We start from the raw sequence: 27,617 nt of genomic DNA on the forward strand, positions 1-27,617 counted from the left end.
AAACCAAAAACCGAGATATCCTTCATATTTCTCTTCAATTACTTTTCCTATAAAGCAATCCCACCATAATAAGTCCTATTAGCTCTGCACCAAAATAGATCCCATATTCCTCTACTGTGCTCATTCTTTGCAATCAGCGTCCTAGTCTAAACCAGCAGCATCTCTTACCTGGGTTACTACAACAACCTGAATTCTAACTTCTAGCTTTCTAATCTCCCTACAATCTATTCTCCATGTAGCAGCCAGAGTTATCTTTTAAACATAAACCATATCACATTGCTTGCTTGTTTGTTTAAAAACCATTGCTCTTAGAATAAGATCCAAATCCAATTCCATGGTCCAGGACAACGTGTCACTTGGGCTCCACCTACCACACTAGCCTCATCTCCCACTTGCTCTTTGGCTTCAGATTTATTAACTCCCTTCAATCATTTCTTCAATCAGTTCTAGGCTGGTTCCTGCCTCAGGAACTTTATACCTGCTGCTCTGCCTTTCCCCTGACACGTATATTCATTCATATATCTACCTCCTTCCCATCTTTTAATCTCAGATTAAATTCAGCTCCCAAGAAAGGCCTTCCCTGACTACTTAATGTGACGGGTCCTTGCAAGGAAAATCTCTCGCAAACACATCATCTGGTGTATCTGAAATTATCTTGTCCCCTTGTTTATTTCTTTAATGTATGTCTCCCTTCTCAAACACCCCCTACTCTGAGAATATAAGTTCCATGAGAAAGGGCATTTGTCTTCCGTAATCTCTCTTGTGTCACTGGTATCTGGCAGTGCCTTGAGAATTTCATTTCAAATTCTGTTTTATATCCCCTTCACCCAGGCCTTTCTTTAAGGCCAAGATATAATGGGGCTTGTGCGTAATTCTCACCATTTTAGCAGCTGTTACCTACTCCAGGATTCTATAACTACACTACAGAGTTATGGCGACTCATTTTTCTTTTCCCATTTATTATAAAAAGAACAGAACAAAACAAATGCGTTTGATAGATGTGCTATTAAAAACTTTGGCATTATGGACTACAAAGGTTTTTGGGCACTAGCGTTAGGCTTTCTGTGGTTGCAAGGCAGTCACATCCCAGGTCATTACCACGACCAGGGTGAAAAATGTTGCCAGCGACTACATTAGCAACTCCCTCAGCTTTCTGTCACCAGGTGCGAGATGGATACTGAACCTTCGGAATAGGTTCAGCAAAAACAGAAATGAGATGCTTGGAACAGCTCACTGAGCACAGATGCTGGGTTCAAAGGGATTCATAAAATGAGCAGAGTAACGCTTGCAATATCTCTGGGAGAAGACGCTAACCCTTCCATCCCCTGAAATGCATCATCTGCAACTGGGACCAAGAGGAGAGTTTCCATTGCTGGGAGTTCAACTCCAAACCAGCATTTCCTGAAAGTGAGTTTTTGAGAACTAAATTCTGAATGCTTGATTTCCCACCTGAATGGGAATTCTTGGGGGAATGGGTGAGGTTTAAAAAGACATCTATTTGCCCACATTTTGAGCTATTTACATGCCCCCAAAGTACAAGTGCTTCCTTTCTGAAGAAGTCGTAGGGCACTCCTGGGGTGGTCAGTGGGCACGGATACATGTTAATTATGAGCAGTCGTCTATGACATAGTATAGTATCATTTCATAACACCCATGGAGACACTTAAATGAAAGTCACTGCTACATATGGCCTCTGGGCCCATGTTTCTACTCTCCCTCTTGGCCTGGGGGAAGCTAGAGGAACATTCCTCAATAGCACCCCATGCTTCTCCTTGACATTGTATCATACTGTCTCTGTTGCCTCTATTTCTGGCAGAGGCTGGAATGCTGGGGTGTTGTTATGCGCATGTCTTTGCTCCCTGAGGAGCTCAACAGTGCTCCGGGCTCCTAGGTGGCTGACCTGCCATAGGTGGCTGCTGATTTTCTGCCCCTGGGGCTCAGGTTGGGGTCCATTTCAAGAGTGCATGGTCTTGGAAATGAAAGGACATAGGGAAACATTTTCTATGCTCGGCTTAAGTAATTAAAGGACTTAAAAAGGATCCTAGGCATTTAAGTCAGGCGGCTTCCACCACCTCCCATGGGGGCAGAGCCTCTCCTTAGGATGACCTTATCTGATACCATTTGATATGCTTTTGCTTCTCCTTACTACTAGAGCCTAGAGACAGGAGCACAAGGGTTAAGAATGTGAGCTTTCGGGTTAGATCTAGATACTGGGATTCTGTCTCTACTATATAACCAAGGAACTAATCCCCCCTAAGCCTTGGATCATAACAGTCCCCGTCTCTTAGAGCTGGTGCATATCTTACGTGAGCTCATGTATGTGGAGTGATCGGCACAAGGTACACACTCAAAACCTGGCTCGGCAGAGATGTGCTGGGGCTGATGGGAGCCAGCCTGCCCCAGCTGGTTGGATCTCTCTCTCCTCCACTCCTACATTCATTGGACTCATGCTTGGCAGCTTGAACAATACCATGGTAGGCATATTTATACCAAGGAATCTGAAAACTCTTCAAATTGGGGCTCCCCCCCACCCAGAGAGTACGTTTCCCAGCACCTCACTGGTTTTTGATATCCAAATTATAATCCACTATCATTCACTAGCATATGCTGGCTGGCTGATTCACCCAAGCAGCCCTTCGCTAGCATCAACGGTATTCTTACAAATTCTTCCAGCGTTTCTACTTGTATGAGAAGAAGAGGTGATGCAGGGCAGAGGGAAGGCCAGCAGTTCATGGTCTTCGGAGGCTCAGTCAGACCCTTCTCAGAGACCAGCACACCTGAGCGTGAGACTGAACGGACAGCCTGCTCGCCAATATTCAGCAAGGCCAGCTGGGCCTCCATGGACCCGTTTTGCACACAGTCCCCCATGATTTCAGCACTCAGATACTGGGAATGGAGAGCAGCTTCCCAAGCCCATTCTGCCTGAGTGACTTAGCATCCTTGGGCCATTCAGTGTGACACGAACAGCTGAATCCAGCTGCTGGAGACAAAACCCCCAGGACACTTGGTGGGACTAAAATCAGAAATAATGACCCACTTAAGGCCCCCAAACCTCAAATGCTGACTCCAACCTTGTGGGCTCTGCATTAGCATTAATAATGATTTCCTTGAACTCACTCAGTGGTTCGGATAGCTAGCTGCACCTCATTAAGAAGTCAACCCCCTTTGCCTAGAAATGTGTACTTATGTCACTTCAGGCAAAGATCCTTAGCAAGATAAGCTCCTTAAACTGTCTGGCTGAAAGGGCAGTGCTCCCCATGACTGAAGGATATTCCAGGGATACCTCACATGAGCAGGATACATTCATACACATGAAATGCAAGCATTAATATTAAATGCATGGAATCTAACATAGGGTGACCGCTTAAAGTCTTTTTTCAACCTATGGTTCTTTTAAATAATAAGATATCCTACCTAAGTACAGGAATGGATATTTTAATTGAAAGTTTGCCTTGGGCTTTATGTGTTACAAAAGGCAAGCGGAGCCCTTGTTTTATGTTGAATTTTCTCAGAAAAAGACACTGAGAGAAAGGTTTGAGTGCAAGTACTTAATTTGAGAGATTACCCCAGGAAGCACCAGAGGGGAGTAGGGAAGTAAGACTGGAAAGGGAGGACAACCAGTTAGTGTGTTAATGAGAAAGTTCTGCTGTGGACAATCAGGGCTCAATACTGCTGGGAGCCTCTGGGCGATGGTACAGAATCCCGCTGTCCAATACTACATTTTGCCAATGATACTTGAAATGTGAAGAGTCTGATTTGGAATGTGAGTGTGAAATCCACACAAATTTCAAAAACTTAGTATGGAAAAATAAAGAATGTAAAATATCTGACTAATATAATTTTTATATTGATTATATGTTGAAATGATAATATTTTTGATATATTCTATTACATGAAATATTAAGTTAATTTCACTTGTTTTCTTTTTACCTTTTTCAATGTGACTACTAGAAAATATGAAATTATATATCAGGCTCACAGTTGAGGCTGCCGTTGTATTTCTACTGGGCAGCACCGGTCTAGCACATGCCTCAGATGTGTCCTGCAAGAGGTTGGCTGGATCAACCAACTGTCGGCCAACCTTGGCTGAGGTCTGCTCCAGAGAAATTAACCCCCCGGTACTTTGAGTTTTCTTTCATGAACAGAGACAAGCACTCAGCTGAAAGTCACAAGAACTTTCCTTAGAAAGCTGTTGGTATTATACAACAACAGTGAGAGCCAAGGGGATACAGGTAGGGAACCCAGAGCTGCTGTATAGTCCCTATTCTACCTCTTGCATTCCTGCTCCTGACTTTGAGATCCTCCGTCTGCTTCTCATGCCCTCTGAGTCCATGGTCCTGGGGAGACCACAGGAACAAGAGTGGGTAGAAGCTACAGTCACTGTTCCAGTGAACTGTTATGAAGGAAAGGAACTGATGCTACTCCTTCATGAAGACAGTGGGAGGTCAGGTGAGGGAGAGATGTAACTTCACAAGGAAAAGGACGATCTTAACCAAACCTTGCCCAACGAGACTGTCTGCCTCACAGTTTAAAGAGCTCCCTGTTTGTGGAGTTGCTCCGACCCAGGTTGTCAGTGATTTGTAAGGAGTTCTGGCAGCAACAGGATGTCACACAAAATTAGGGCCTCTAAGAGATCTATTTCAGTTTTGAAAACTGGCTCCATTTCATGTCTAGAGCAGTGTGATTGCCAAAATGAGAAACACGGGGCTCTCATCCCAGAGAATTAAGCCCTATGCCTTCTAATATCTGTCCGATATACTGAGTGAGAAAAGCAATCATCCACTGAGCGTTTACTATGGTCCAAGGAACATTTCAGGTATGATATCTCATTTAGTCCCCAAAACAAGAATGTACGGTAACAGTTATTGCCCCCCAAAGTGTAAACTGAGGCTTATACAGAAAACTCTAATTCATTCAGTGGAAGAGCTAGGATTGAATCCAGGCCTATTGCTTCATGCATTCGCTACCAAGTTCATATTGATCTCAGGCCAGAGCCAATGCTGTTAACCACTAGATTTCTCTCACCAAACACTGGTTGTTTTTGAGGAGTAGGCATGTATCTCACTTTCTGATAACGAGAGCAATACATCATATGTAGAGAATGCATTTTCCAAAGATGGCCTCAGCCATTTTTCAGGTCCTGCCTGCTGTGTAGAACCTCACTGCTCCCCATCAGGAAACTGAATCTATTCTCTCCTCCTCTGAGCCTGGGTGGGCTTGTGAATAACCACTCCAAAGAAAAGAGTTTGGTGGAAGTAATTATATGGGATTCTTGAGGATGAGTCTTAAAAGGGATATGCGTCTGGCTTGCTCACTCTCTCTAGAAAAAAACAAAAGGAAGCTGGCTGCTGGGAGGAAGCCCAGGTCACAGGAGGAGGCCATGCACAGGTGGTTCAGAAAACTGCCCCAATTTAGGTCTCAGCTAACAGCCCTGTCAATCACCAGCCAGACATATGAGTGAACAAATCTTCAGATGATTCTAACCCCCAGCTGCTAAGTCTTCCTGTTGAGGCCTCAGTGTGGAGTAGTATTATCAAATCACCCCTGCTGTGTTTGGTCTGAATTCCTGACCCATAGAATAGTTCAGCATGTAAGTGGGTGTTTTAGACACTAAGTTTTGGGGGTGATTTGTTACACACCTCTATTAACTACAACATCATGTTCCATTTTTACCTTAGCTATCAGGAAGCTCAAATTCAAGTTTAATGTTTAAATACCATAACTGCATTAGCTGTTATTTTATAATAACATTTCCTTAGTTTATAACCTTGAGTGTACATTTCTATTTTATTAACCTTATTTTGTCTTTCTTTGGAAAATATGAGGTATACATAAACAACAAAATGATCCTTGCCTATCCTGTAAGAATAAAATTATAAATTTAATACCTGAATCTTCTTTCATGTCAATGTCTTCTTCTTCATTATTATCATCTATTAAAAAATAAAACAAAGAAAAACTCTTATGAAAGCTAGAAACACCAGAATTCTCCAATTTGACTAATAAAAAATTGAAGAAAACAGTAGAAAAGAGAGTGTTAAATTATGCCTTTCTACTGTCTTATAGTATCAGGCTAAATTAAGAAGAAAGTGTACACATTAGAGCACAATTTAACACCTAGGGTTTACATTTCCTTTAAAAGTTATTACATATTTATAATAAACTATATATGAAATAATTTGTTTTATTTATCAAAGTGATATATGGTCACTTCGGTCATTTTAATTCCTAAAAATATTAAAATCACAGATTTTAAATGCCACATTTTCTGCATTTATTAAAGGTATGTATGCTCACCTCAAGTTTCTGAGAAAATGCAGGCATCACTATCTGGTTGTAGGCTGACAGAATGTCCAACCCCTGCATTACACCAGAAAAAGTGCTTGTTTGCTACACATGCAAATCCACACCTTTAACCATGTGCTTTCACATGCTCCCACCAGTTGCTCCATCCCCATTTAACTCCCCTCATCTCATCTCCTATTGTAGGTCCCTTTAACTGGACACAGATGTGTACTTCCTCTGCCTGCTGAATGACGTATTTGCTTTTTGAACTAATATGTGTTATCATCTCTTCTCCTTAAGTGTTCCTCACATCTAGGAGGTGCCAAATCCTGCCCTATTTCCATGTTTCTTCTTCTCTGCTCACATTATTACAATCCAAATTCCAGCTCTCAATGCCATTCACCTTCTCTGTTTTGTGGTTTCCCAATTGCCCTTTTCTTCTTCCCACTTCTGACACCAATTCCTTTGACACATAGCTGCCAAATCAATCTTGAAATACAATTCTGATCTTGTTCACAACCATTCAGTGACTCTTCTCTTGTCTAATGAGAAAAGTCTAGACTCTTTGGGGTAACACTCAAGGTCAACAAGATCTGGTTCCGAACACCTTTCTCAGTTTCACCACCCCTGTTCCATTCATGCTGCCACCTACACACATGACAACACTTGACCTTTTTCCCAATTTTTTAAGGTTTCCTTTAGCTTCCCCTACTTGCCTCAGTCCTGGAAGTAATGCTTTTCTCCACCTCTACTCACACTCATCCTTCCAGGCCAAGCTGAGGCAGCATAACATCTGCTCCACCCAAGTGTGATTGAATAGTGTCCTCTTTGGTACCTTATTTTTATTGCCTTCTGAGTATGGACTTTAAGGACCTTTAGGCTTAGATCTGCATACTGGCCCCTATATCCACTCATTTACTAGGTGTCTGATCTTGGAGAAATTACCTAATATTCCTGAGTTTCAAGTTCATCAGCTGTAAAGTGGGATAATAACAGTGCCTCCCACAGAGAGGTGTTATAAGGATTAAATTAGATAATACCACATAAAGCACTAGGACAACTACTGAAACATCATTAAGTGCTAAATAATAGCTATTATTACCATCAAATCCCACAGTCTTGTTACTTGTTAACCTACATGTCTTCCATAGACCCATTTCTAGGTCATAAATTCTTCAAAGATAAAGCTTATGTCTTATGTTCCTTTGTATTCCCTGGCACCTAATGCAATTGATTACACAGTAGAATCAATAAAGAAATTTCTGCTGAATTAAATTTCTGACTTTTTTTGTTTTGCTTTGTTTTTTACTTTTCTCTGATTTTTTATTAGTCAAATTGGAGAATTCTTATGTTTATATTTCTAAGTGTCTCTTACATATTAGGACAGCATGTATCTAGAAGACAGTCTGTAAACGATAAGGACTCAGTAAAGATTTGCAACTTCCTAGCCAAATTTATTCAATATGGCACTCTTCTAAGTATTAATTATTAATGACGATTAGCAATATACTAGTAGGAATGGAAAATGCCTTTAATTTGACGTGTTACAAGGGTAATTCTTGATGGTCACAGTTAAATTTTAAAGAAGTAAATTTTCTTCCATTCAGACTGTTAGAAACATTAGTGATTTTCTGCATATTTCTTTCTTTCATTCTTTCTATGAATATAATTTTAAGAGGAAGAATAGCTATTTCTTAGAAATGTGATTTCTAACCAAATGATTATGTAAATGCTACAAAGTAAAATCTTCACAGATTCTTTTCTGAACTTAATATATTTAAACAGAATTTTATTTTCCAGAACCGACTAAAATATCTAGAACCATCTCCATGACAACAGACTCTCTGGAATCTCAGAGTGGGATGGAAAAGAGTCTGTACAGTTTCTAGGGGAAAATAAAGGAAACGTCAAAGATCTCTCTGATTGTCCCCCAGGTGTCCATTTGTCCTTCTAACAAACACACTCATTGGTAGCTTAGTAGGTGCAAGGCTTGGTGCTTGGGGAAACAGAAAATACAAAGATGAATCAGACACTTAAGTAGAAACTTATCTAGTAACTTATCAATAGTAAGGAAACTAAGACACACAGAGAAATTTGAACATATGGTAGGGAATAGTCAGTGCCATTACAAAAGGTACCAGAGGAGGGACAGATGCTTCCAGTCAAGGCTACTGGGAAGGGTTCTCAGAAATGTGACATCAGAGTTGATATTTGAACTTTATAGACTGTACAGATAGCATCATCCCCAGAATGTTCCCAAGGTGTTGAAGGATCAGACTTGGTGTTATTATTCATTCATTCATTCACTCACTCACTCACTCACTCATTTATTCATACAGAAGTTAAGAATAAATCCAGGACCTATATTCAGACTGCTTGGGTTCACTTCCAGGCCAAACTATGTATAGCTGGGCAAACTTGGGCAAATTATGTAAACCTACTCCTCAGCTTCCTCATCTGGAAAATAGGGTTAATAAAATTACCATTCTTCTAGAGTTGGAAATACATGTAAAATGCTTGCACAGAAGGAACAATCAATAAATACTGGCTGTTACTGTTATCATGTCATTATGATGACTACTTTTACTGCCTAACCATTTATTGGCCAACACCATGTGCCAGAACTATGCAAAGCCCTGGAGATACAAGGTGACACTCCCTTCCCTCAAAGAGCTCACAATGAAGTGGGTGGCATAGAAAAGTAAGACAACAATCAGAAGAAGTAACAGATTCCCTGATGCAGGTGAGAAGTTCTGTTGGGAAACAGACAAGAGGCAGCTAAGTCAGAGAGGTCTATGGATGGTTTCCAGAAGAAGTGAGGCTTAAGCTGAGTCCAAAGGGTGAGCTGGAGTTAGCTAGGGGGAAGTGAAAGCTGCACTAGGTGCCCAGTAGGTGTGGGTGCCCTGCCTACACCCCTTGTGCCTTCACGCTTCAGTGCTTTGCCAGCCTGACCTCCAGCCACCAGTCCCTGGGTATCTTTGCCTGAGGGCTTTCTCTGAATTGCTGTGTCATGGAATTACCATCCCCCGCCCAGGGCAGCCTTTCACAAAATGACTGACAGGATTTGCATATAAGGCCTCCAGCTCCCTTACTTCTCAAGTGGCATGTTCTACACTGTCTCCTAGAATCTCCCCAATCGGAAGCATAGGATAGAGTCCCAGTGGTCTAGTGGTGATGGGCTTAAAACTTACCATTATTGCCTTCCTTCCCTTCCCTGCCTTGCTTCTCCACTCCCCTGCTGGTGTTTCCTGATATTTTCTCTCAAATAAATGATCTCCACTTGAATTTGTGTTTCAAGTCTGCTTCCGGGGTGGGGTATGGGTATTCAAACTAAGACAAGGGTAATCGCACTCAAGCAGAGGGAAAGGCAGCTAAAAACACCTGGATATGAATAGCCAAGATGCTTTTATGGAAATAAAACTAGTTCTGAATGGCTGAAGGGAAGAGTTATAGGAGGAACTATGGTTAAAGTGATCTGTTCTAGCTATCAAAGGATCTTCCATGTTCCATGCTGAATATGACGGTTAATTTTAATTTTATGTATCAACATGACTGGACCATGGAGTGCCCAGACATTTGCCAAACACTATTCTGGGAGTGTCTGGGAGGATGTTTCTGGATGAAATGAACATTTGAATCCGTAGACTGAGTAAAGCAGATTGTTCTCCCTAATATGGATGTATCTCATCCAATCTGTTAAGGCTGACCCTCCCACAAGTAAGAGGGGACTCCTTCTGCCAGACTACCTTTGTGCTGGGACATTGACTGTTTTGTGCCTTTGAACTCAAAGTGGAACATGGGCTCTTTCTGGGTCTCAAGACTGTTGGCATTTGGACTGAAACTACACCCTTGGCCCTCCTGGTTCTTAGGCCTTCAAACTCCTACTGTAACTAGACCATCAGCTCTCCTGGGTTTCCACCTGTCAACTGCAGATCTGGGGTGTTACAAGGGTAATTCTTGATGGTCACAGTTAAAATCAGCTCCTCCATAACTGTGGGAGCCAATTCCTTATATCTCTTTCCATATACATATCATTGGTTCTGTTTCTATGAAGAATCTTGATTAGTATACCAGGTTGAAGCATTTTAAATTCATCCTGAGAACTAAGCAACTTTAAGCGGAGGAATGACATACCATCTTTCGAGTGATAACATGTTTTCATGAGAGAAATTTACTAAAAATAAATGCCTTAATATTTTGGTATTTGTGTTAAAATCAAGCAAGAGTACTTTGGCCCATAAAGTACCTAAAGTGCCATTACTTATTAATGAAATCCACTTTAGTTCAACATTATTCTATATAATGTGCTCACCTGAGCCATATTTTTGCAACACATTTCTAGCAAGAATTTTTTTCAAACAAAAGCAGGGACCAAAAGACAATGTATAAAAGAAGATGATAGCCTATGGAAATGGGGAGTCATGCCACTCAAAATTGGGAAGCAATTAAGAGATGGATGGAGCATGGGCAGAGAGCTGCCCTTTTTAACAGTTCTTCAAACACCATACTTCTTCATTAGAGGACAAAAATAAAAGGCTCTCATCCAGGGACTTCCCTGGTGGCACAGTGGTTAAGAATCTGCCTGCCAATGCAGGGGACATGGGTTTGAGCCCTGGTGCAGGAAGATCCCACATGTGCAGGAGCAACTAAGCCCATGCATCCCAACTACTTAGCCTGAGCTCTAGAGCCCACGAGCCACAACTACTGAGCCTGCGAGCCACAACTACTAAAGCCCACATGCCTAGAGCCCGTGCTCCGCAACAAGAGAAGCCACCACAATGAGAAGTCCACGCCCCGCAACGAAGAGAAGCCCCTGCTCCCTGCAACTAGAGAAAGCCCGCGTGCAGCAACGAAGACCCAATGCAGCCAAAAATAAATTAAAAAAAAAAAAAGGTTCTCAGCCAGAGTGATACCATTTCAAAATAGAGAGCAATCTATCAGCTGTTCTTGTTCTGTGTGTTCAGAAATGCCAATTCCGGAAAATCCCCTTCCCTTCCTCAGCAGAGACCACCCAGAGACTAAGGCTTCATTTCATCTTAAGGGGCCTCTTTGATGTCAGTTTCAGAATGGATACAATTTTTATCCAGTACATCATTCTCTGTCAGATTATCCTATTGAATTCTGCACAAAAGTTACAAATATGACTAAAGTTCTTATTTTGGTCAAAAACAAGTTTGAAAAACAACTAGTTTCCCATGAATAACCAGTTTTCAGTAACACCTAGCTTTATGCAGTTCAGAAACTCCTTCATAAGGAAGCATGTAACCTACTTTAACGTCAATCTACTTCAACTTTTATGGGAGCCAGAGTTACTATGAAAGATTGTTGTCTTAAAGATATCTGTCTTCAGAGAAGCAGCTCATTTCTCAGTAACAAACAGTCCCACACTTCTTTGAAAAATAAAGTATACCATATGTTTTGCAATGGCTTGGGACGTGCCTTACTCCTGTACTTGCCTAGAGTTCCCATCACTAATGCAGTCTTTGGGGGAAGTAAAAAGAATAGAAAACAAACAGACTACAAAATCCCACAGAACTTCAGCCTGAAGTGTGGTCTCTGGACCAGCAGTATGATTATCATCGGATAACTTGTTAGAAATGCAAACTCCTGGGTCCCACTAAAGGTCTACTGAATCAGAAATTCTGGGGGAGGGATCAAGCACTCTGTTTTAATCAGCCCTGCAGGTGATGCTCATGTAAGCCGATCTTAAAAAGTACTATTTGTGCGCTGGAGAGGAGAATCATTCAAAAACAGTAGCTGTCTCGTTTTATATCCAAGCTGAGATAACTTGGATGTCTAACCAATACTGATGCTGGGAAGGGATGCCCACACCACATGGTTGTTGAGAGTAAGAAACAGTTATTCTCTTTATGAGATATATGTGCTTGAAGTCACCCAGCTAGCATGTAGCTGGAGGGCATGGTTATCATGGTCCACGGCCAGGACCCTTAGATTGGCTGAGGAACATGTACATGGATGGAGACTAGCTCTGGATTTAAAGAGGCCTGTGGGTTGCACGGAAAAAGGAGTGTGTTACAAAGGAAAAAGTTACCCTCATGGGCTATTAAGGCAGCCTCTCCACTCCCAAGGGGCGACAAAAAACTGACAGGTACTTGAAACAGATCATACAATATCCTCCTCAAAATTTCAGGGACACCTACACATATGGGCAAGTCTGTCAAGCAGGACAATTGAGATGATCTTCTTCTGGCTTTTATCTCATGTGCATCCGAGTCCTCTCTCTTAATGCTTGATTTTCATTCCACAGGCTGCTTCTGCATCCCTTATCTTTTAAATAACTCATTATCCAGGGCCTCTAGGAGCAATTTGTATTTGCAGAGAAAAGAAATATTATTAGCAAAAATAAAGTGCTCCAAGCTTTTTAGGAGTTCCATGAAGTAAGGAAGATATGGGTATCCTCATGGCTTCTTGAGAAACGTGACAAAGCAGAAATTCCAAGCGAAGAATGACTGATAAAGAGGAATTCTTCAGAGTGAGCATCTTGCCATTACGTTGAAAACTAGGACCCTCTGGACCTAACAAATTGCTAACTCCATGTTATGCAATGTCATTGAGAGGGTCAGGAGAAAGTTTTTTAAAAAGCCAAAATTGTTTCTCCCACCCCCGCCCCACCCCAAGCTCGTCCTTTGTCTAGAGGAACACCCAAATTTCATTACTTTATAAATAAATGAATAAATAAAAGGCATTGCTTAGAAAACTGCATGGTTCTGCTGTTCCTGGCTTGGCCAACTAGGTACCTGATGGTACCAATTACTGAGATATGGGGTTCAGGAGAGGGAAGATGGGGTTGGGGGAGAGACTTTGGATTTAGTTTTAGATGTGTTGAGGGGGAGATGCTGAGGGACTCCTGGCTGGAGATGGCCCTGTGCAGTGAGGATACCAGAGAGGGCTGGCAGGAAGAGAACTGGAGGACAGAATGGTCAACAGGATAAAGGCTGCCCAGGCAAGTAAGATAAAGGTTGCAAAAGGTCATGTGGAGTCATGTGATCGAATATGCACTGGTTTCAATAACCACACTTCACCCATTGAAGAGGTTCTGATAACCTCCACAAGGACAGTGGCGGTAGCAGGGTAGAGAGAATTGCATGATTGCTGTGGACTACAGAGTGAATAGCAAGTGAAGGAGACTGACAACTTTTCAAAGACCCATGCCGAGGGCTTCCATGGTGGCGCAGTGGTTGAGTCTGCCTGCCAATGCAGGGGACACGGGTTCGAGCCCTGGTCTGGGAAGATCCCACGTGCCGCAGAGCGACTAGGCCCGTGAGCCACAACTGCTGAACCTGCGCGTCTGGAGCCTGTGCTCCGCAACAAGAGAGACTGCGATAGTGAGAGGTCCGTGCACTGTGATGAAGAGTGGCCCCCACTTGCTGCAACTAGAGAAAGCCCTCACACAGAAACGAAGACCCAGCACAGCCAAAAAATAAATAAATAAATTATTAAAAAAAAAAAAAAAGACCCATGCTGAGATCCCACTCCTGGGCATATATCTGGACAAAATTATAATTTGAAAAGATACATGCATCTCAATGATCACAGCAGCACTATTTACAATAGCCAAGACATGGAAACAACCTGAATGTCCATCAGCAGATGAATGGATAAAGATGTGGTACATATAGACAATGGAATACTACTCAGCCATAAAACAGAATGAAAATAATACCATTTGTAGCAACATGGATGGTTTTAGAGATTATCATACTAAGTGAAGTAAGCCAGACAGAGAAAGACAATTACCATATGATATCAGTTATATGTGGATTCTGACATATGACACAAATGAACTTATCTATGAAACAGAAACAGACTCACAGGCATAGAGAACAGACTTGTGGTTGCCAAAAGGGAGGGCTGTCGGGGAGGGATGGATTGGGAATTTGGGATTAGCAGATGCAAACTAGTATATATAGGATGGATAAACAACAAGGTCCTACTGTATAGCACAGGGAACTATATTCAACATCCTATAATAAACTATAATGGAAAAGAATATGAAAAGGAATATATGTATGTATAACTGAATCACTTTGCTGTACAGCAGAAATTAACACAACATTGTAAATCAACTGCACTTCAATAAAATAAATTTAGAAAAACGCTAGGGCTTCCCTGGTGGCGCAGTGGTTGAGAATCTGCCTGCTAATGCAGGGGACGTGGGTTCAAGCCCTGGTCTGGGAAGATCCCACATGCTGCGGAGCAACTAGGCCTGTGAGCCACAGCCACTGAGCCTGCGTGTCTGGAGCCTGTGCTCTGCAACAAGAGAGGCCACGACAGTGAGAGGCCCGCGCACCGCGATGAAGAGTGGCCCCTGCTTGCCACAACTAGAGAAAGCCCTTGCACAGAAACAAAGACCCAACACAGCAAAAATAAAAATTAATTAAATAAAAGAAGGCTCAACATTTAAAAAAAAAACCCTCTATTGTTTATCTTTATTCTTATTTCTGTGACTTATCAGGAATTATTTCAATCATACACTATTCCTTGAAAGTTATTACTTTTTCCTGCACTTGCCTCAATGTTTTCAACTACAGAACAGAAACCAGTCTACCCAGGATGTTCCAAGGGTCTTTCAAAAGCACCTTGTAGGGGGTTTTGTAAAGATGCCTATAGCATCCTCCCTTCTCCCAGCAGCATTTTGTCTTATCTTTTTAAAAATTTATTTATTTAGTTAGTTATTTATTTTTGGCTGCATTGGGTCTTTGTCATTGCGTGCGGGCTTTCTCTAGTTGTGGCGAGCAGGGGCTCCTCTTTGTGGTGGTGCACGGTCTTCTCATTGTGGTGGCTTCTCTTGTTGCAGAGCATGGGCTCTGGGCACATGGGCTTCCGTAGTTGTGGCTCTCAGGCTCTAGAGTGCAGGCTCAGTAGTTGTGGTGCACAAACTTAGTTGCTCTGCGGCATGTGGGATCCTCCCGGACCAGGGATCGAACCCATGTCCCCTGCATTGGCAGGTAGATTCTTAATCACTGGAGCCACCAGGGAAGTTCCTTATCTTATCTTTTATCAGAACTCCCTAATGAGATCAAACTCCGCTTAGTCAAGGCTTGTGTTCCCAGGTCTTTATTTGTTCTGCTGTTTATCAGCGTTTGCTACACACACTGCACATTCCCCCGGTTTGAAGAGACAGATTGCTTTCTGTCTATGCCTGCTGCTTGTTCCTGCATTCAGGCTGCTTGGTTACAGCAACACTTCACTGGATTTTCATTGAAGGCAAAATGTGTTTGTAGCTTTTGAGGCCCATCAAGTGGAAATAGTTAGCACCCATTTCCTAAGAAGGCAATCAACTCATTTATGTCACATTACAGGAAGCATGTCTTGTATAATTCTAACCATCGATGCAATCCAGACATTAAAAGTGTACAAATGAGCACAAAAGTGCCAAGTCCCCGTAAATATTCATAATTAAAGAAAATTTTGAATTCTTTCATTCTGTAGATTTTTCTATACACTGAGTATGCCATTTTTAAAAAAATGTAAAATTCAGACTGGGTCAACAGCTTTGCTTATGTTTTTTTCCTTTATTCAAAGACAACTGATAGATTAGTTTACTGGTGCTGCTATAAAAAATTTCTACAACACTTAGTGCCTTAAAACAACACAAATTTCTTATGTTACAGTTCTGTGGGTCAGAAGTCTGACGTGGATCTAACTGGGCTGAATTGAGACATCAGCAGGGCTGCATTCCTTTCTGGAGGCTCTGGGGGAGAATCTGTTTCTTCAGCTTTCTAGCTGCTAGAGGCCACCCACATTCCTTTTAGCTGTGGCCCCCTTTTCCACAGTCAAAGCCAGCAACGCTGCCTCTCTCTGAACATCCTTCCAGTCATGTCTCCCTCTGGCTCTCTGCTTTCTGCTTCCCTCTCCCAGTTTTTATGGAAGCTTGTGATTATATTGGCTCACTCAGATAATCCAGGATAACATCCCTATTTTAATATCAGCTAATCAGTGCTTTAATTCCATCTGCAATCTTATTTCCCCCTTTGCAATGTAACCTAACATATTCACAAATTCTGGGGATGAAGGCATCTTTGTGGGGTGGGGCGTGGTTAAGGCATCTTTCCTCCTACCACATCCAGTAAATCAGGAAGCAGATTGCTTTGCAAAAAAAAATATCTGAGGAGTAGAACTAAGAACATTTCCATTTAGAAATAATAATGTCCTATGGGATCAAGTACATAGGATTAAAATCAAGGTCTTTTGTGAGTTTTTAGTTTTCAACTTCATTCCCTTGTATAAAAAGGTTTCTTCTCTGCTTTCTTTTTTTTTTCAACCTTCATTCTTTCTTCCTTTCATCTCCCCCTCTTCCCTTCTTTCTATTCACCCCCCTTTTATTTTACATTTTCTTTCATCTTTCTTTGGTCTTTACTTCTACCTTTCCTCATGGTTTTGGTTATAAAAGAATAATATCTAACATCACGAAGACAAATGACAATCTGGGGAACTATTTGCAACATACATTTGAAAAGATTAATAGTTTTGATATACAAATAGTTCTTACAAATCAATAAGATAAATATGAAATAGTCAATATAAATGTGCAAAAGATATGATTAGCAATTTCACGTAAGACATTTAGAGATATAACAAACAACTGAATAAAGGGGATTAGCTATACTAGTAATAAAAGAAATGCACTTTGTTACCCACTAATTAGCTTATTTCATGTATAAAAGCGATAACATGAGAATATACACCATTGGGAAGACTGGCGGAAAAGTAAACTCTTACACACTGTTCATGAGAATGTAAACTCAGTACAATGGACTGTTTGTGTTCTCCCCAAATTCATATGTTGAAATCCCAACCCCCTGTGAGATGGCATTAGGAGATAAGACTTTGGGAGGTAATTAGGGAGATAATCCCATTCATGAGGGTGGAGCTCTCATGAATGGGATTAGTGCCCTTATAACAGGGACCTCAAAGAGCTGTCTTTCCACCATGTGAGGATACAATGAGAAAACGGCCACCTGCAACTCAGAGGTGGATCCTCACCAGAACCCGACCATGCTTGCACCATGATCTCACAATTCCAGACTCCAGAACTGTGAGAGATAAACTTCTGTTGTTTATGAGCCTCCTGCTTATGGTTTTCTGTTATATTAGCCCGAAAGGACTAAGATACCCAGGTTGTTCAACATGAGGTGTCACTGTTCATATTTTTGACCCTGGGAATGATGTCCCCTGAGTACATGACACTCACCCATAGGGCCGCAACACAATGGCTGATTTGACAGAAGCATCTTGATTTTGTATGCATTTTGAAAAAGTAATGCCCCTTCTAGAAAAGTATTCTAAAAAAATTGTTGATGTGTGCCAATGTTTACCTATAAAGATGTTTTTCTATAAGTGTTATTCATCAACAGGTAGAGAATAATTTGCATTGATAATTTCACAGTTCAACAGTATGATTTGGGGTAAACATTGGGTCCCTTAAGATTATGTTATGGAAGAATATATAATGACATGAAAAAACGTTCACGATTTGTGGTATGTGACACACTGCAAGTTATAAGACTGCATTTCTGGTTGTTTTCCTTTTTCATTTTAAAAGATCTGAAGGATAAACAACAAAATCTGATTCATCTCTGAACTGTGGGATAAAAGGTGGTTTGTAATTTTTTCTTTTGGATTCTCTATTTTTTACTACAAATCTGTACTACTATTGTAATAAAAAGTTATATATATATATTTTAAGAAGTTATATATATATATATTTTTAAAAGATGGTCACAATCATTGAAATACCTCCTTTTAAAATTATAATAAGAAATAAACACACATATTTTAAAATGTATGATCCTTGGTCTAGACACCTCTCTGAATATTCATTTATATTGTTATTCATTCTATTTGGAAATATCCTATTATTGTGTGTGCATAGGACAAAACTGAAGCATGGACAAATTAAACAACAGGCACAAAGTCACACGGTTCTAAGGTGGTTGTCACAGGAAGAGAAACTGTTTCCTGTGATAACAAACCCAGTGGTTTTTCCCCGATAAACAGATGGTTTTGACTATGTACCAAGCTCTTCACTAGTCATTAGTTAGGTTTTTCAGATCTTCACCACCCCTGTCACCAGTGCCTTCAATTTTGGCCTTCTGACCATTGTGCTGAAACAGCCAGAGTGAAGAAAACCTTAGCAGATCATGGCATCCTGCGCTTCATTAATGCTCTTGGAAAACTGATGACTGGGGAGCAGGTAAGAAGAGGAAAGAAATGTGGATATTCCCTGTGGCTGGAGGCACAGTCGCTTGTCAGAAACTCCAGCACTATTACAACAAATTGATAATGTATGACTTTTTTTAGCAGAAAGTCGAGCTTCAAACAATTGTCCACATTTTTGGGATTGCTATGGGAAGAAACGTTGCATAGTAGAAAGGATTTGAGGTCAGAAATACCCAGTTATGTGACTTTGGGCAACTGACTGAGCTTTCTTCAGCCTCTGTTCACTACCATCCCAAGAAAAGCAGGTGATGAACCTATGCCATTCGGTTATTATTGGAAGGCCAGTCTCTTGGTGAGGAATGAATTAATCCTTCTTAAATACAGGATCTATCATGTTACTCTCCCATTAAAAGGCTTACTCTTATGCCCAACTGCTTATTACATGGTGATGAGTGTCAACATTTCTGAGTCAAGGATTCACACATCGAAAATAACCATCTTACTTATTTCCCAGATTCTCCCATCTGAACTGCCCTTCTTCCTCTGTGTCACTTACACAACATTTGGCATCACTTCCCTGCTCCTGCTCATCCTTTAAAGCCCAATGCAGTGCCACATTCATCATGAAACTTAGCTTAACCACCCTGGTCCTCATGTGTATTTGCCTCAGAAATCCTGGTATTATGACTATTTCAGTGCTGTACTTGATTATTTGCTGATGTTGTCTTCCAGCTGTTCTGTACAATACTTGCCACTTCGGGCATCTTATAAGAACTGTATTTTAAATGCAGCCATGATCAAAGCCTTGGGCACACAGGAAGCATGTAATACTGATGGTGGATGAGAAGAACTTATAAAATGAGTGAGAAGGGGGATGAAGAAGGGGTAGAGTGAATAGAGTCATCCCTCAGTATCTGAAGGAGATTGGTTCCAGGTATCTTATGCAGATACCAAAACCCAGGGATGCTCAAGTCCTTTGTACAAAATGGTGTATTATTTGCATATAACCTATGCTTGTCCTCCCATATACTTTAAATCATTCCTAGATTACTGATAATACCTAATACAATGTAAATGCTATGTAAATGCTTAGTACTCAGTGAATTCAAGCTTTGCTTTTAGGGACTTTCTAAAAAAAGTTTTTTTAAAAATATTTTCAATCCATGGTTGGTTGACTCTACATATATGGAACCTGTGACTATGAAAGGCTGACTGTACCTTTCTCTTTTTAGCTTTGGAAGAACAGATTCAGGTAAAAATTTTAAAAAGTTGTGTCCGTTTGTCAGAGGATATAATTTTAGAAAAATATTCTTGGAGAAATAGTCTTTCCTTATGATTAAAGGTGATAAATATATGAAAAGAAGTGCTGTCCCCTCATCTAGATCTGGTAACAATACTTATGATATCTGGGGAAAAAAAAAGACTTTTTACTTGAGGCTTCGGTTACATAGCATTTCAGCTTAAGGTCATGGTAGCTTTTTACTTACTTTAATAAACATCCAGCACATATTTTGAAATTTTTCAGATTATGGAAGTACAATAGAATATCAGAAATGGTATGTGTTCTCTCCAAATTTACCTTTTCATTGGTGAGACAAGACAGAAGTTAAAAAAGAAATCGTAACATAAAAATCCAGTGGAGTTACCTTGCAAGAGTGTATACAATTTAGACAGAAATAAATGATAGAAACACATGGCCAGGAAAATTAATGAAAGATGTATTTGTGTCAATACAAGTTAATTCATATTTGGAAGACTTTAAGGAGGCCAAAATAACTGGAATCTGATTGAGAAGATTCTTGATTTGTTTTGTTTAGAAAATGATAGGCATGTGTTAAAAGATATGACAATTCTCCTCAAAGGATATGACAATTCTCATCGAAGTCTATATTTGGGGTTTTCTTTATGGTATTTTATGTCTAAGTAGGAAAAAAGCATGAAACAAAATATGTCTGCATACTCAAAATAAACTAATAACATAGCCGTCAATATTTGAATAAAGCCTATGCAGTTTAGCCAGCCATTGTGATCTGTTTAAATATTTAAGAGGTTGCCAAGGCGGAGCTCTCAAACTTGACTTATGCTTTGACTTTTTCATTCAAATGATTTTGTGTTATGTCCAACAAAGAATATCCATATTTAAGGCCAAAAATCGTCTCCAATAAAGTTTATAATTTATAAACTTATTTATTATTCCTATATATATTAATTTTATCTACTACTAATTTAACACTTATCATACACGTGTTTCTATATGTATGTACCATTTCTCAAGCTCATTTTTAAGGCATTGGATATTTTTGCAACTTTATAAAGTTTATCATTTTATACTGTACTTGAGAAATGCCCCCCAAATATTAGTGGGTCAAATGGCTCACTATTTTGCTGTCTATCAAGAAAACAGGGGAAAATTCAGCCTCTTTTCTATTAGATTTTCTCAAATAGTTTTTGAGTCACGGTCATAAAAACAAATGAAATTATCTGTCTAAAGCAAATCTTCCTCTTAGAGACAAGTGGTAGGTTTAGGAGGAACACATCCCTACCCTGGAAGCATTTTCCTATTTTATCAGTTTTCTCAGCTAGCTACTATTTGAAAGATATATTTTAATTATATCTAACTCTGCATGAGTCAAAATGTCATAAGTCAAAATGAGTATTGTGCATAAACTATATAAATTTCCTAACTGGAAAAAAAACTGGGCAAATCTAATTGCTTTCAGGGTCAAAAATAAACAGAATATGGGTAAATTTTTAAGTCATAGCTGTTTTCATTGTGAATGAATCAGTTGAGCTTGGATACTGGTACAGAATGGAAGATTTCTAATATCAAATATATTTGTCAGTTCACAAGGTAATTTCATCAACAAATGGTCACTAACTCAACGGTCAGTGATAAAGGTGAAAACTTTTATCCAGAGACGTAATAAGCCTTGCTTGAGGTATGTAGAGAGAAAAATTGGTGAATTTGTTCTTCCTTGTTCTGTATATTAGCCTTCACCTCCACACTTATTCATTAGGTGTATAAAACCTACATAACACTTAATCACAGTTTCTGAGACTATTACATTGGATTTCCTGGTGTAGATGACTGATACCAGGAGTGAGCTGGGGCTGGGAGAACCAGGCAGTGGTGTGGGGGTAACATAGAAATCTGTGATCCAGAGTAAATGGGGAGAGGGAAGTCTAGACTAAGAGAGGGTCATGAATCTAGGAAGTCAGAGCTTGGGCTGAGTGCACAGGTTCCACATCCAGCTAGACAGATAAGTTTGGGTAAGACATTAGCAGGCAGAAATAAACCCAATCCAAAGGCAAAGTCTGCCTTGGTGGCCTGAATGGTAAGAGACAGACGGTTACAGTAGCACAGTTTCTCCACTTCTGCACTATTAACATCTGTGGTTGGAGAATTCTTTGCTGGGTGAGGCTGTCTTGTGCATCATAGGATGTTTAGCCCCATCCCTGGCATCTACCCACTAGTCGCCAGTAGCTCCTCCCTTCCTCCAGTTGTGAGAAACAAAAAATGTCTGAAAATGTTCTCTGAAGAGCAAAATCACCTCTAGTTGGGAAGCCCTACAGTAAACAAATGTGACTTTCCCTCAAGTTGGGGAGGATGTGGGTTTGACCATGACATCCTTCAAGTTTCCAGCACCAGGATCCTTTGATATAATCTCAAAGCTGTGAATCTGACATTGTTATTACGAGGAAAATTAACATTTCTAAATTCTGTTAGGACTTAAGACTCCAATGAAAAAAAAGACTTCCATATTCAAGATCAGAAATTGTGTTTTTATGTTTTGTTTTCTACATTCAGTGAAAACTACACATGATAAATCCTACACACTGAAAAATCCAAACCTTTTATGTAAAGAACAAAAAGATTTCTGACTAGAATCATATAAACATTGTTTGCTGTACTCTATGAAATGACACACTGTAAATATAAATGATTTGCAACCAAAGTGTATGGTAATTTCATAAAGCTGCCACACCAGACTTCCAAATAATACCCCCGGAAGTAAAAAGTCCTATGTGTTCCACCCACAGAAAGATAGAAAACAGCTGAAAAATAAAGCATTGCTGGTTTCTTTCTTCTGAGGTTCCTATTGCCTTTCCATCATGGGCCCTATTGCAGGCTAAGTGTGTCCCCCAAAATCCATATGTTGAAGTCCTAACCCTCTCTCCGTCAGAATGTGTCTATTTGGAGATAGGGTTTTAAAGAGGTAATGAAGTTAAAATGAGTTCACTGGGGTGAACCCTGATTCAGTATGACTGGTGTCCTTGGAAGAAGAGGAGATTAAGACAAAGAGACACACAGAGGGAAGACCACATGAAGACACAGGGCAAAGATGACCATCTAGAAGCCAAGGAGAAAGGCCTCAGAAGAAACCAACCCAGCTGACACCTTGATTCTGAACTTCTGGTCTCCAGAATTGTGAGAAAATAAATTTCATCCAATCTGTGGTACTTTGTTCTGGCAGCCCTGGTAAACTAATACAGGCATTTTCCACATTTTCCATCTTCTCCCATGGTCCTTTTTGCTTCCTGGTGCCACTTGTCTACAGATAATAGCACTGCACTACCTGGATGATTTGGATGGAATCTGATTTTGAAATCTATGATAAAGTACCAATTTGACTCATATTAGAAAATGTTTCATGAGGAAATATTCAGATATTAGAGGAAAGAGAAGCATGGCAGATTAGAAAAGTGATAGGCATCAGATGAAATTAGGGAGACTTTCTCAACGCTCCAAATGCATCCCAGCCTTCTCTGAAGATGCTCTTATCACTTGTGCAATGACAGATACCATCCTCAAGTTTAAAATACAGCTGTTATTTCCTAGCTGTATGTCTCACTTTTCTGAAGTGTGCATCATTTTCCATATCTAAAAAGGAGGGTTGATATGGTGCCACTTTCTTAGAGTTATCATGAAGATTAACTGATTTAGCCCATATATCTGATGGCTGACAGAAAGCAATCCATAAGTGTTAGCTATTATTCCTAACATTAATATTAGGTAGTAGCCATGCATGTGTTACATCTTTATTATGATCATTTCTAGACTAACTTTTATTGTTTCTCATTCATTTTGTCTTAGAGTCTCAATTATGAAATTTAAAGACATGGGATTAAAGTACCCCCAAACACAGAGATCTGGTTTAATATAAAAATGACGTTTTTTCCTAAACTATGATCATTATTGCATTCGGAATGGTTAAGAAGACTAGTTAGAGAAACTCTGAAGTCACTCCAGGGGGAATATATGGCAAGTCAGAAAAATTATATTCTAATCAAAGATGGTATGGTTATGAATTAACCATAAATTCAAATTATGAACAGATAATGTATATCATCTATATTAGCAGTCACATATTCCATTAGAAGTCACTTTTACTTCATAGTGCATATTTAGAATTTACAAATGGCTGATGCCTCAGCATTGCAGAAATACTCAACAATACTGGAGGATTTTGACACTTAGTTTAAAAATGTACCTACTATTATAAATATGCAATGGAAATAATTTCATGAGCATGGCATGATTCAAAGCACTGACGTGACACTGGGGATGATTTTATTATTATTTCACTCGCTTGAGTGCTAAGATGCATTTCAGATTTATTTAAAGTAGCAATTCTCAAACAATAATTTATTTGCATAGTTATTAATACATTCTAGACCACTAAAACTGTCCAGTTTTTAAAAACTTGTAATATGATCTTCATGCATCACTGGAAACACCTGCTGATGGATGGATTTGTTTTAATAGCAATGGATCATACTTATACAATTATTTTTATCATATGTTAGAGTGAAAACAAGTTTTCATTTTAGGAGGCATAAAAATGAATATGATGTCATTATTTCCAAACATATCAGGGAATCCAAAATTTATAAAGTCTTATAAATCATGCTGTGATGCTGACAAGACATTTGCAACTGCACACCATAGCAAGTTGCATTTTTTACATGAATGGACACTTTCTTTTAAGAATACTTAAAAATGCAGAAATGTAGGCACAATCTGCTCACTGTGATTATGTAGGAAATAAAGAAAGACGATGGAAGAAGGAGACTGAAAGAGAAAGAAGCCATGAGATTATGGGGAGAAGAATTTATTAAATTCAAGTCAGGTCAACAATTACTTATTAACCAGCTATTATGTGCTTTACACCCTGTAAAACACCGAGTTGCTTAAAAAATGAATAAAAGTGAAACAAGGAGGAGAAGGAGGAAAAAGAGAAAAAAGACTACAACCCTGGTCTTCTTCATCATATGGGAGTCTTCTGGATTTATGTTACGTTCCATTTGGGGGAGACTGTAACATCCCAAATGGAATACACTTAGCAGATTCACCTTTCAATGATAAAATCAGGGAGGACTTCAGATCACCCAGGAGAACTTAGCCCATTTTGATCATTTGCACAGCGTTGAACATCTCCAGCAGTTTTCTGTAGCTGTCCCGTAGCTCTATGTCCTACCCTGATCTGCAGGTGGGTGGGGCATCCTCTCTATGGGGTGGGGGGCTCCGATAGGCTGCTGAAGAAGGTGACTGGGCACCAGCACCCATCATCCACTCCTTTCTACCTGCCAGAGTCACTGGTTACATGAAAGACCACTTCAGATGGACATGAAATCCTCAAAAAAAAAAAAAAAAAATCTCTCTGAAAGGCAGGCACCAACCATGCCAATGGTAGCTTGAAATTCCCTGGAAGCCATTCTTCATCACGGCTGAGGAAAGTGCTTAGGACACCGGGACTTAAACAGCACCATAAAAATAACAAGGTATTAAATAAGCTTCAGCCTTCACAGGCTGGAAGAGGAACAGTGGGGAGCAATATTCAAACAAACCAGGTTCAGCTGATCGCACGTTCAGTTGCGGTAAATCAATTCACTCAAGGTTCTTTAAAAACCTGGAGGTTTCTCCTACTTTCTAAAAAGAAGTGTGAAATAAGATGAAAGACTTATAAGATGAAAAAAGGTTTTCAGATTGCCCTAGAAAGGACTTTCTCTTCATTGCAATTTGGGTGGAGAAAACTGGGGAGAAGAGGGATGGAACGCAAGAACAGCTTGAATTGTGACTACAAATATAAATGGACTCCTTACAATTTCCGACACGTTTAACACGGTGGGTACAGGCACAGGCCTGGACAACTTACAAGTGTGGGGAAGAAATCACAGGTCATGTAATTTAGGAAATGCCGTTTGGTCTAGCCCCTCACTTAAGAGATAAACTGACTTCCCCAAGACAACACAATGACCTGGTAAGAGGAAGAAGTCCAGAGCCTAGATTTCCCGTCACCTCCTTTAGATCTTAAAATCTAAGATACAAGTTGCCAGGTGTGACTGGTGGATGGAAATCATACTTGTAACAACCTTTAAAAGGCAAAATAAAGCAGTAGAATTATTAAGTGATGCCCTGACTTTTTCAACGTCCAATTTCAAAGGAAACAAATGGCTTTACTCACCTGCAGGGAAAAACTCGCTCATTTTCTTTTTGTAGATTTTGAAGTCGACTTCTAGGAAGACACAGAAGATGATCCGATCCACCTAGAGGCAAACAATAGACACTTAAAGTGAAAGGAAATACAGCAAATGCCTTCCCAGAACATGGTGGTCTTGGAACAAAAAACAAACAGAAAACTTCCCAAAGATTTTCGGTGCTACACTGCTAACTACATGACAGCACTGAGTGGAGTTCGTGTGTGTGTGTGTGAGAGAGAGAGAGAGTGAGTGTGTTTGTGAATGCACTCTTTATGTAAATAAACCCATGGGCAATTTGGTGGAAAGACGTTATACAAATCAAATAAGAAATAATAAATGACAATAAGCTACTTTGCAGCAAGCTATAAAAAAGATCTGAGATTCCACCAGGATACCTAGACTTTATGTTCTATTAAACAGCCACACGAGAGGTGTACAGCAGAATGACAATAAAGCATGTCAGTAAACGGAGAGCTCTTTGTCCTACCCTTGTTAGACAAATATATTTATCAAACCTGTTAGTATTTGAACATGGCCTAAAAAGCTTCATGCAGTGTAATTTGCATGCAATCACTTGCTTTTAGCTTTACATACTTGGAAATGCAACAGAAATAAAATGTAATTAGTTGACAGTACATGAGGTCAATGTAACTTTAATCTGGTAGGTTATTACTGAGTAAGGAAGTGTCACTTCAAAAGTAAAATGTGTACACAGTCCCTTTTCTCTGTTTCGAGAGCTTCTGCATGTAATGAGTTTCTCTGAGACATTCCGAGAGTAATACGGTAAACAGAGAAGAGAGATGGGATACACATAATAGCTCACGGATATCTGATATTAAATCGGTGACTCAATTTTGTGTCTTGAAAACAAACACCCCTTTAGTTCCTTTATTTTAACAATGTACAAAAAGTTAAAAGTTACCCCATCCATCAAACTGCAACTGGCCATTGACTAGAACATCAGTAGGAAACGGAAGTGGGGTATGCTGGTGGCAGGACAGGAAAAAACCCAAATGGATGTCATCCACCCAACCCCTCAGCTCTCCCAGCCTGTAGGGGACAGAGTCATGTGAGCCAAGTCCCAAAGTTCCCAGTAGGAGAGAAGATCTGCAGGAGTGGGATGGGAGAGGATTAGGACACAGGAATCCCAGCTTCCCTGATGGAAGCTCGGAGATGCGGCTTCCTGATTCCTGCACAAGTCTAGACCCCCAGCCGGTAGACCACCTCCTGGGCAGTCACTGGACTTCACCAAAAACCATGTAGCGCTACCCCAGTCTCTGTCCCATAGGGTGGAGAGAGCACCTGACCTTCAGAAATAGAAGGACTGGGGTGCAAAGAACCCTATTTTCCTTTCCCTGTATTCATTTGAATTTCTGGTGTCCAGCCTTGTCTGCATGGCAGTAACGTTTGCTACAAAGGTAAAAACTGTCACCATCAACTTACTCTCAGGTGATCTATACATTTAGTGGAATAAATGATTATCTGTGCAATGCTGAACGCTCGTCTCCACTATCCTTACGGTGTATTTATGCCCTGTGGCTAAAGATAAGAATCATAATGTCAAGCAATAGAATCAAGTTACAAAAGGACATACTTGCTTTGATACCATTATATGAATTTTGAAGCACAAAGATACAAGAGTGTAGGGATTCGTTCATAAGCACTAA

General features: G+C 40.1%; 1 protein-coding gene across 1 annotated transcript in view; it reads right to left on the reverse strand.

Moving 5' to 3' along the window:
• MACROD2 (mono-ADP ribosylhydrolase 2) overlaps positions 1-27,617 on the reverse strand; it is a 1,989,594-nt gene that overhangs the window by 168,137 nt on the left and 1,793,840 nt on the right. Inside the window, exons 9-10 of the mRNA XM_027118154.1 lie at positions 25,935-26,016; positions 5,889-5,933 (exon numbers count right to left, since the gene is read on the reverse strand). Of these exons, the coding sequence (XP_026973955.1) occupies positions 5,889-5,933; positions 25,935-26,016 (127 nt within the window). The remainder of the gene's footprint in view (positions 1-5,888; positions 5,934-25,934; positions 26,017-27,617) is intronic.

The sequence above is a fragment of the Aethalodelphis obliquidens genome, unplaced genomic scaffold (assembly GCF_003676395.1).
Source record: "Aethalodelphis obliquidens isolate GAN/ISIS:26980383/991018 unplaced genomic scaffold, ASM367639v1 scaffold18, whole genome shotgun sequence".
Lineage (NCBI taxonomy): Eukaryota > Metazoa > Chordata > Mammalia > Artiodactyla > Delphinidae > Aethalodelphis > Aethalodelphis obliquidens.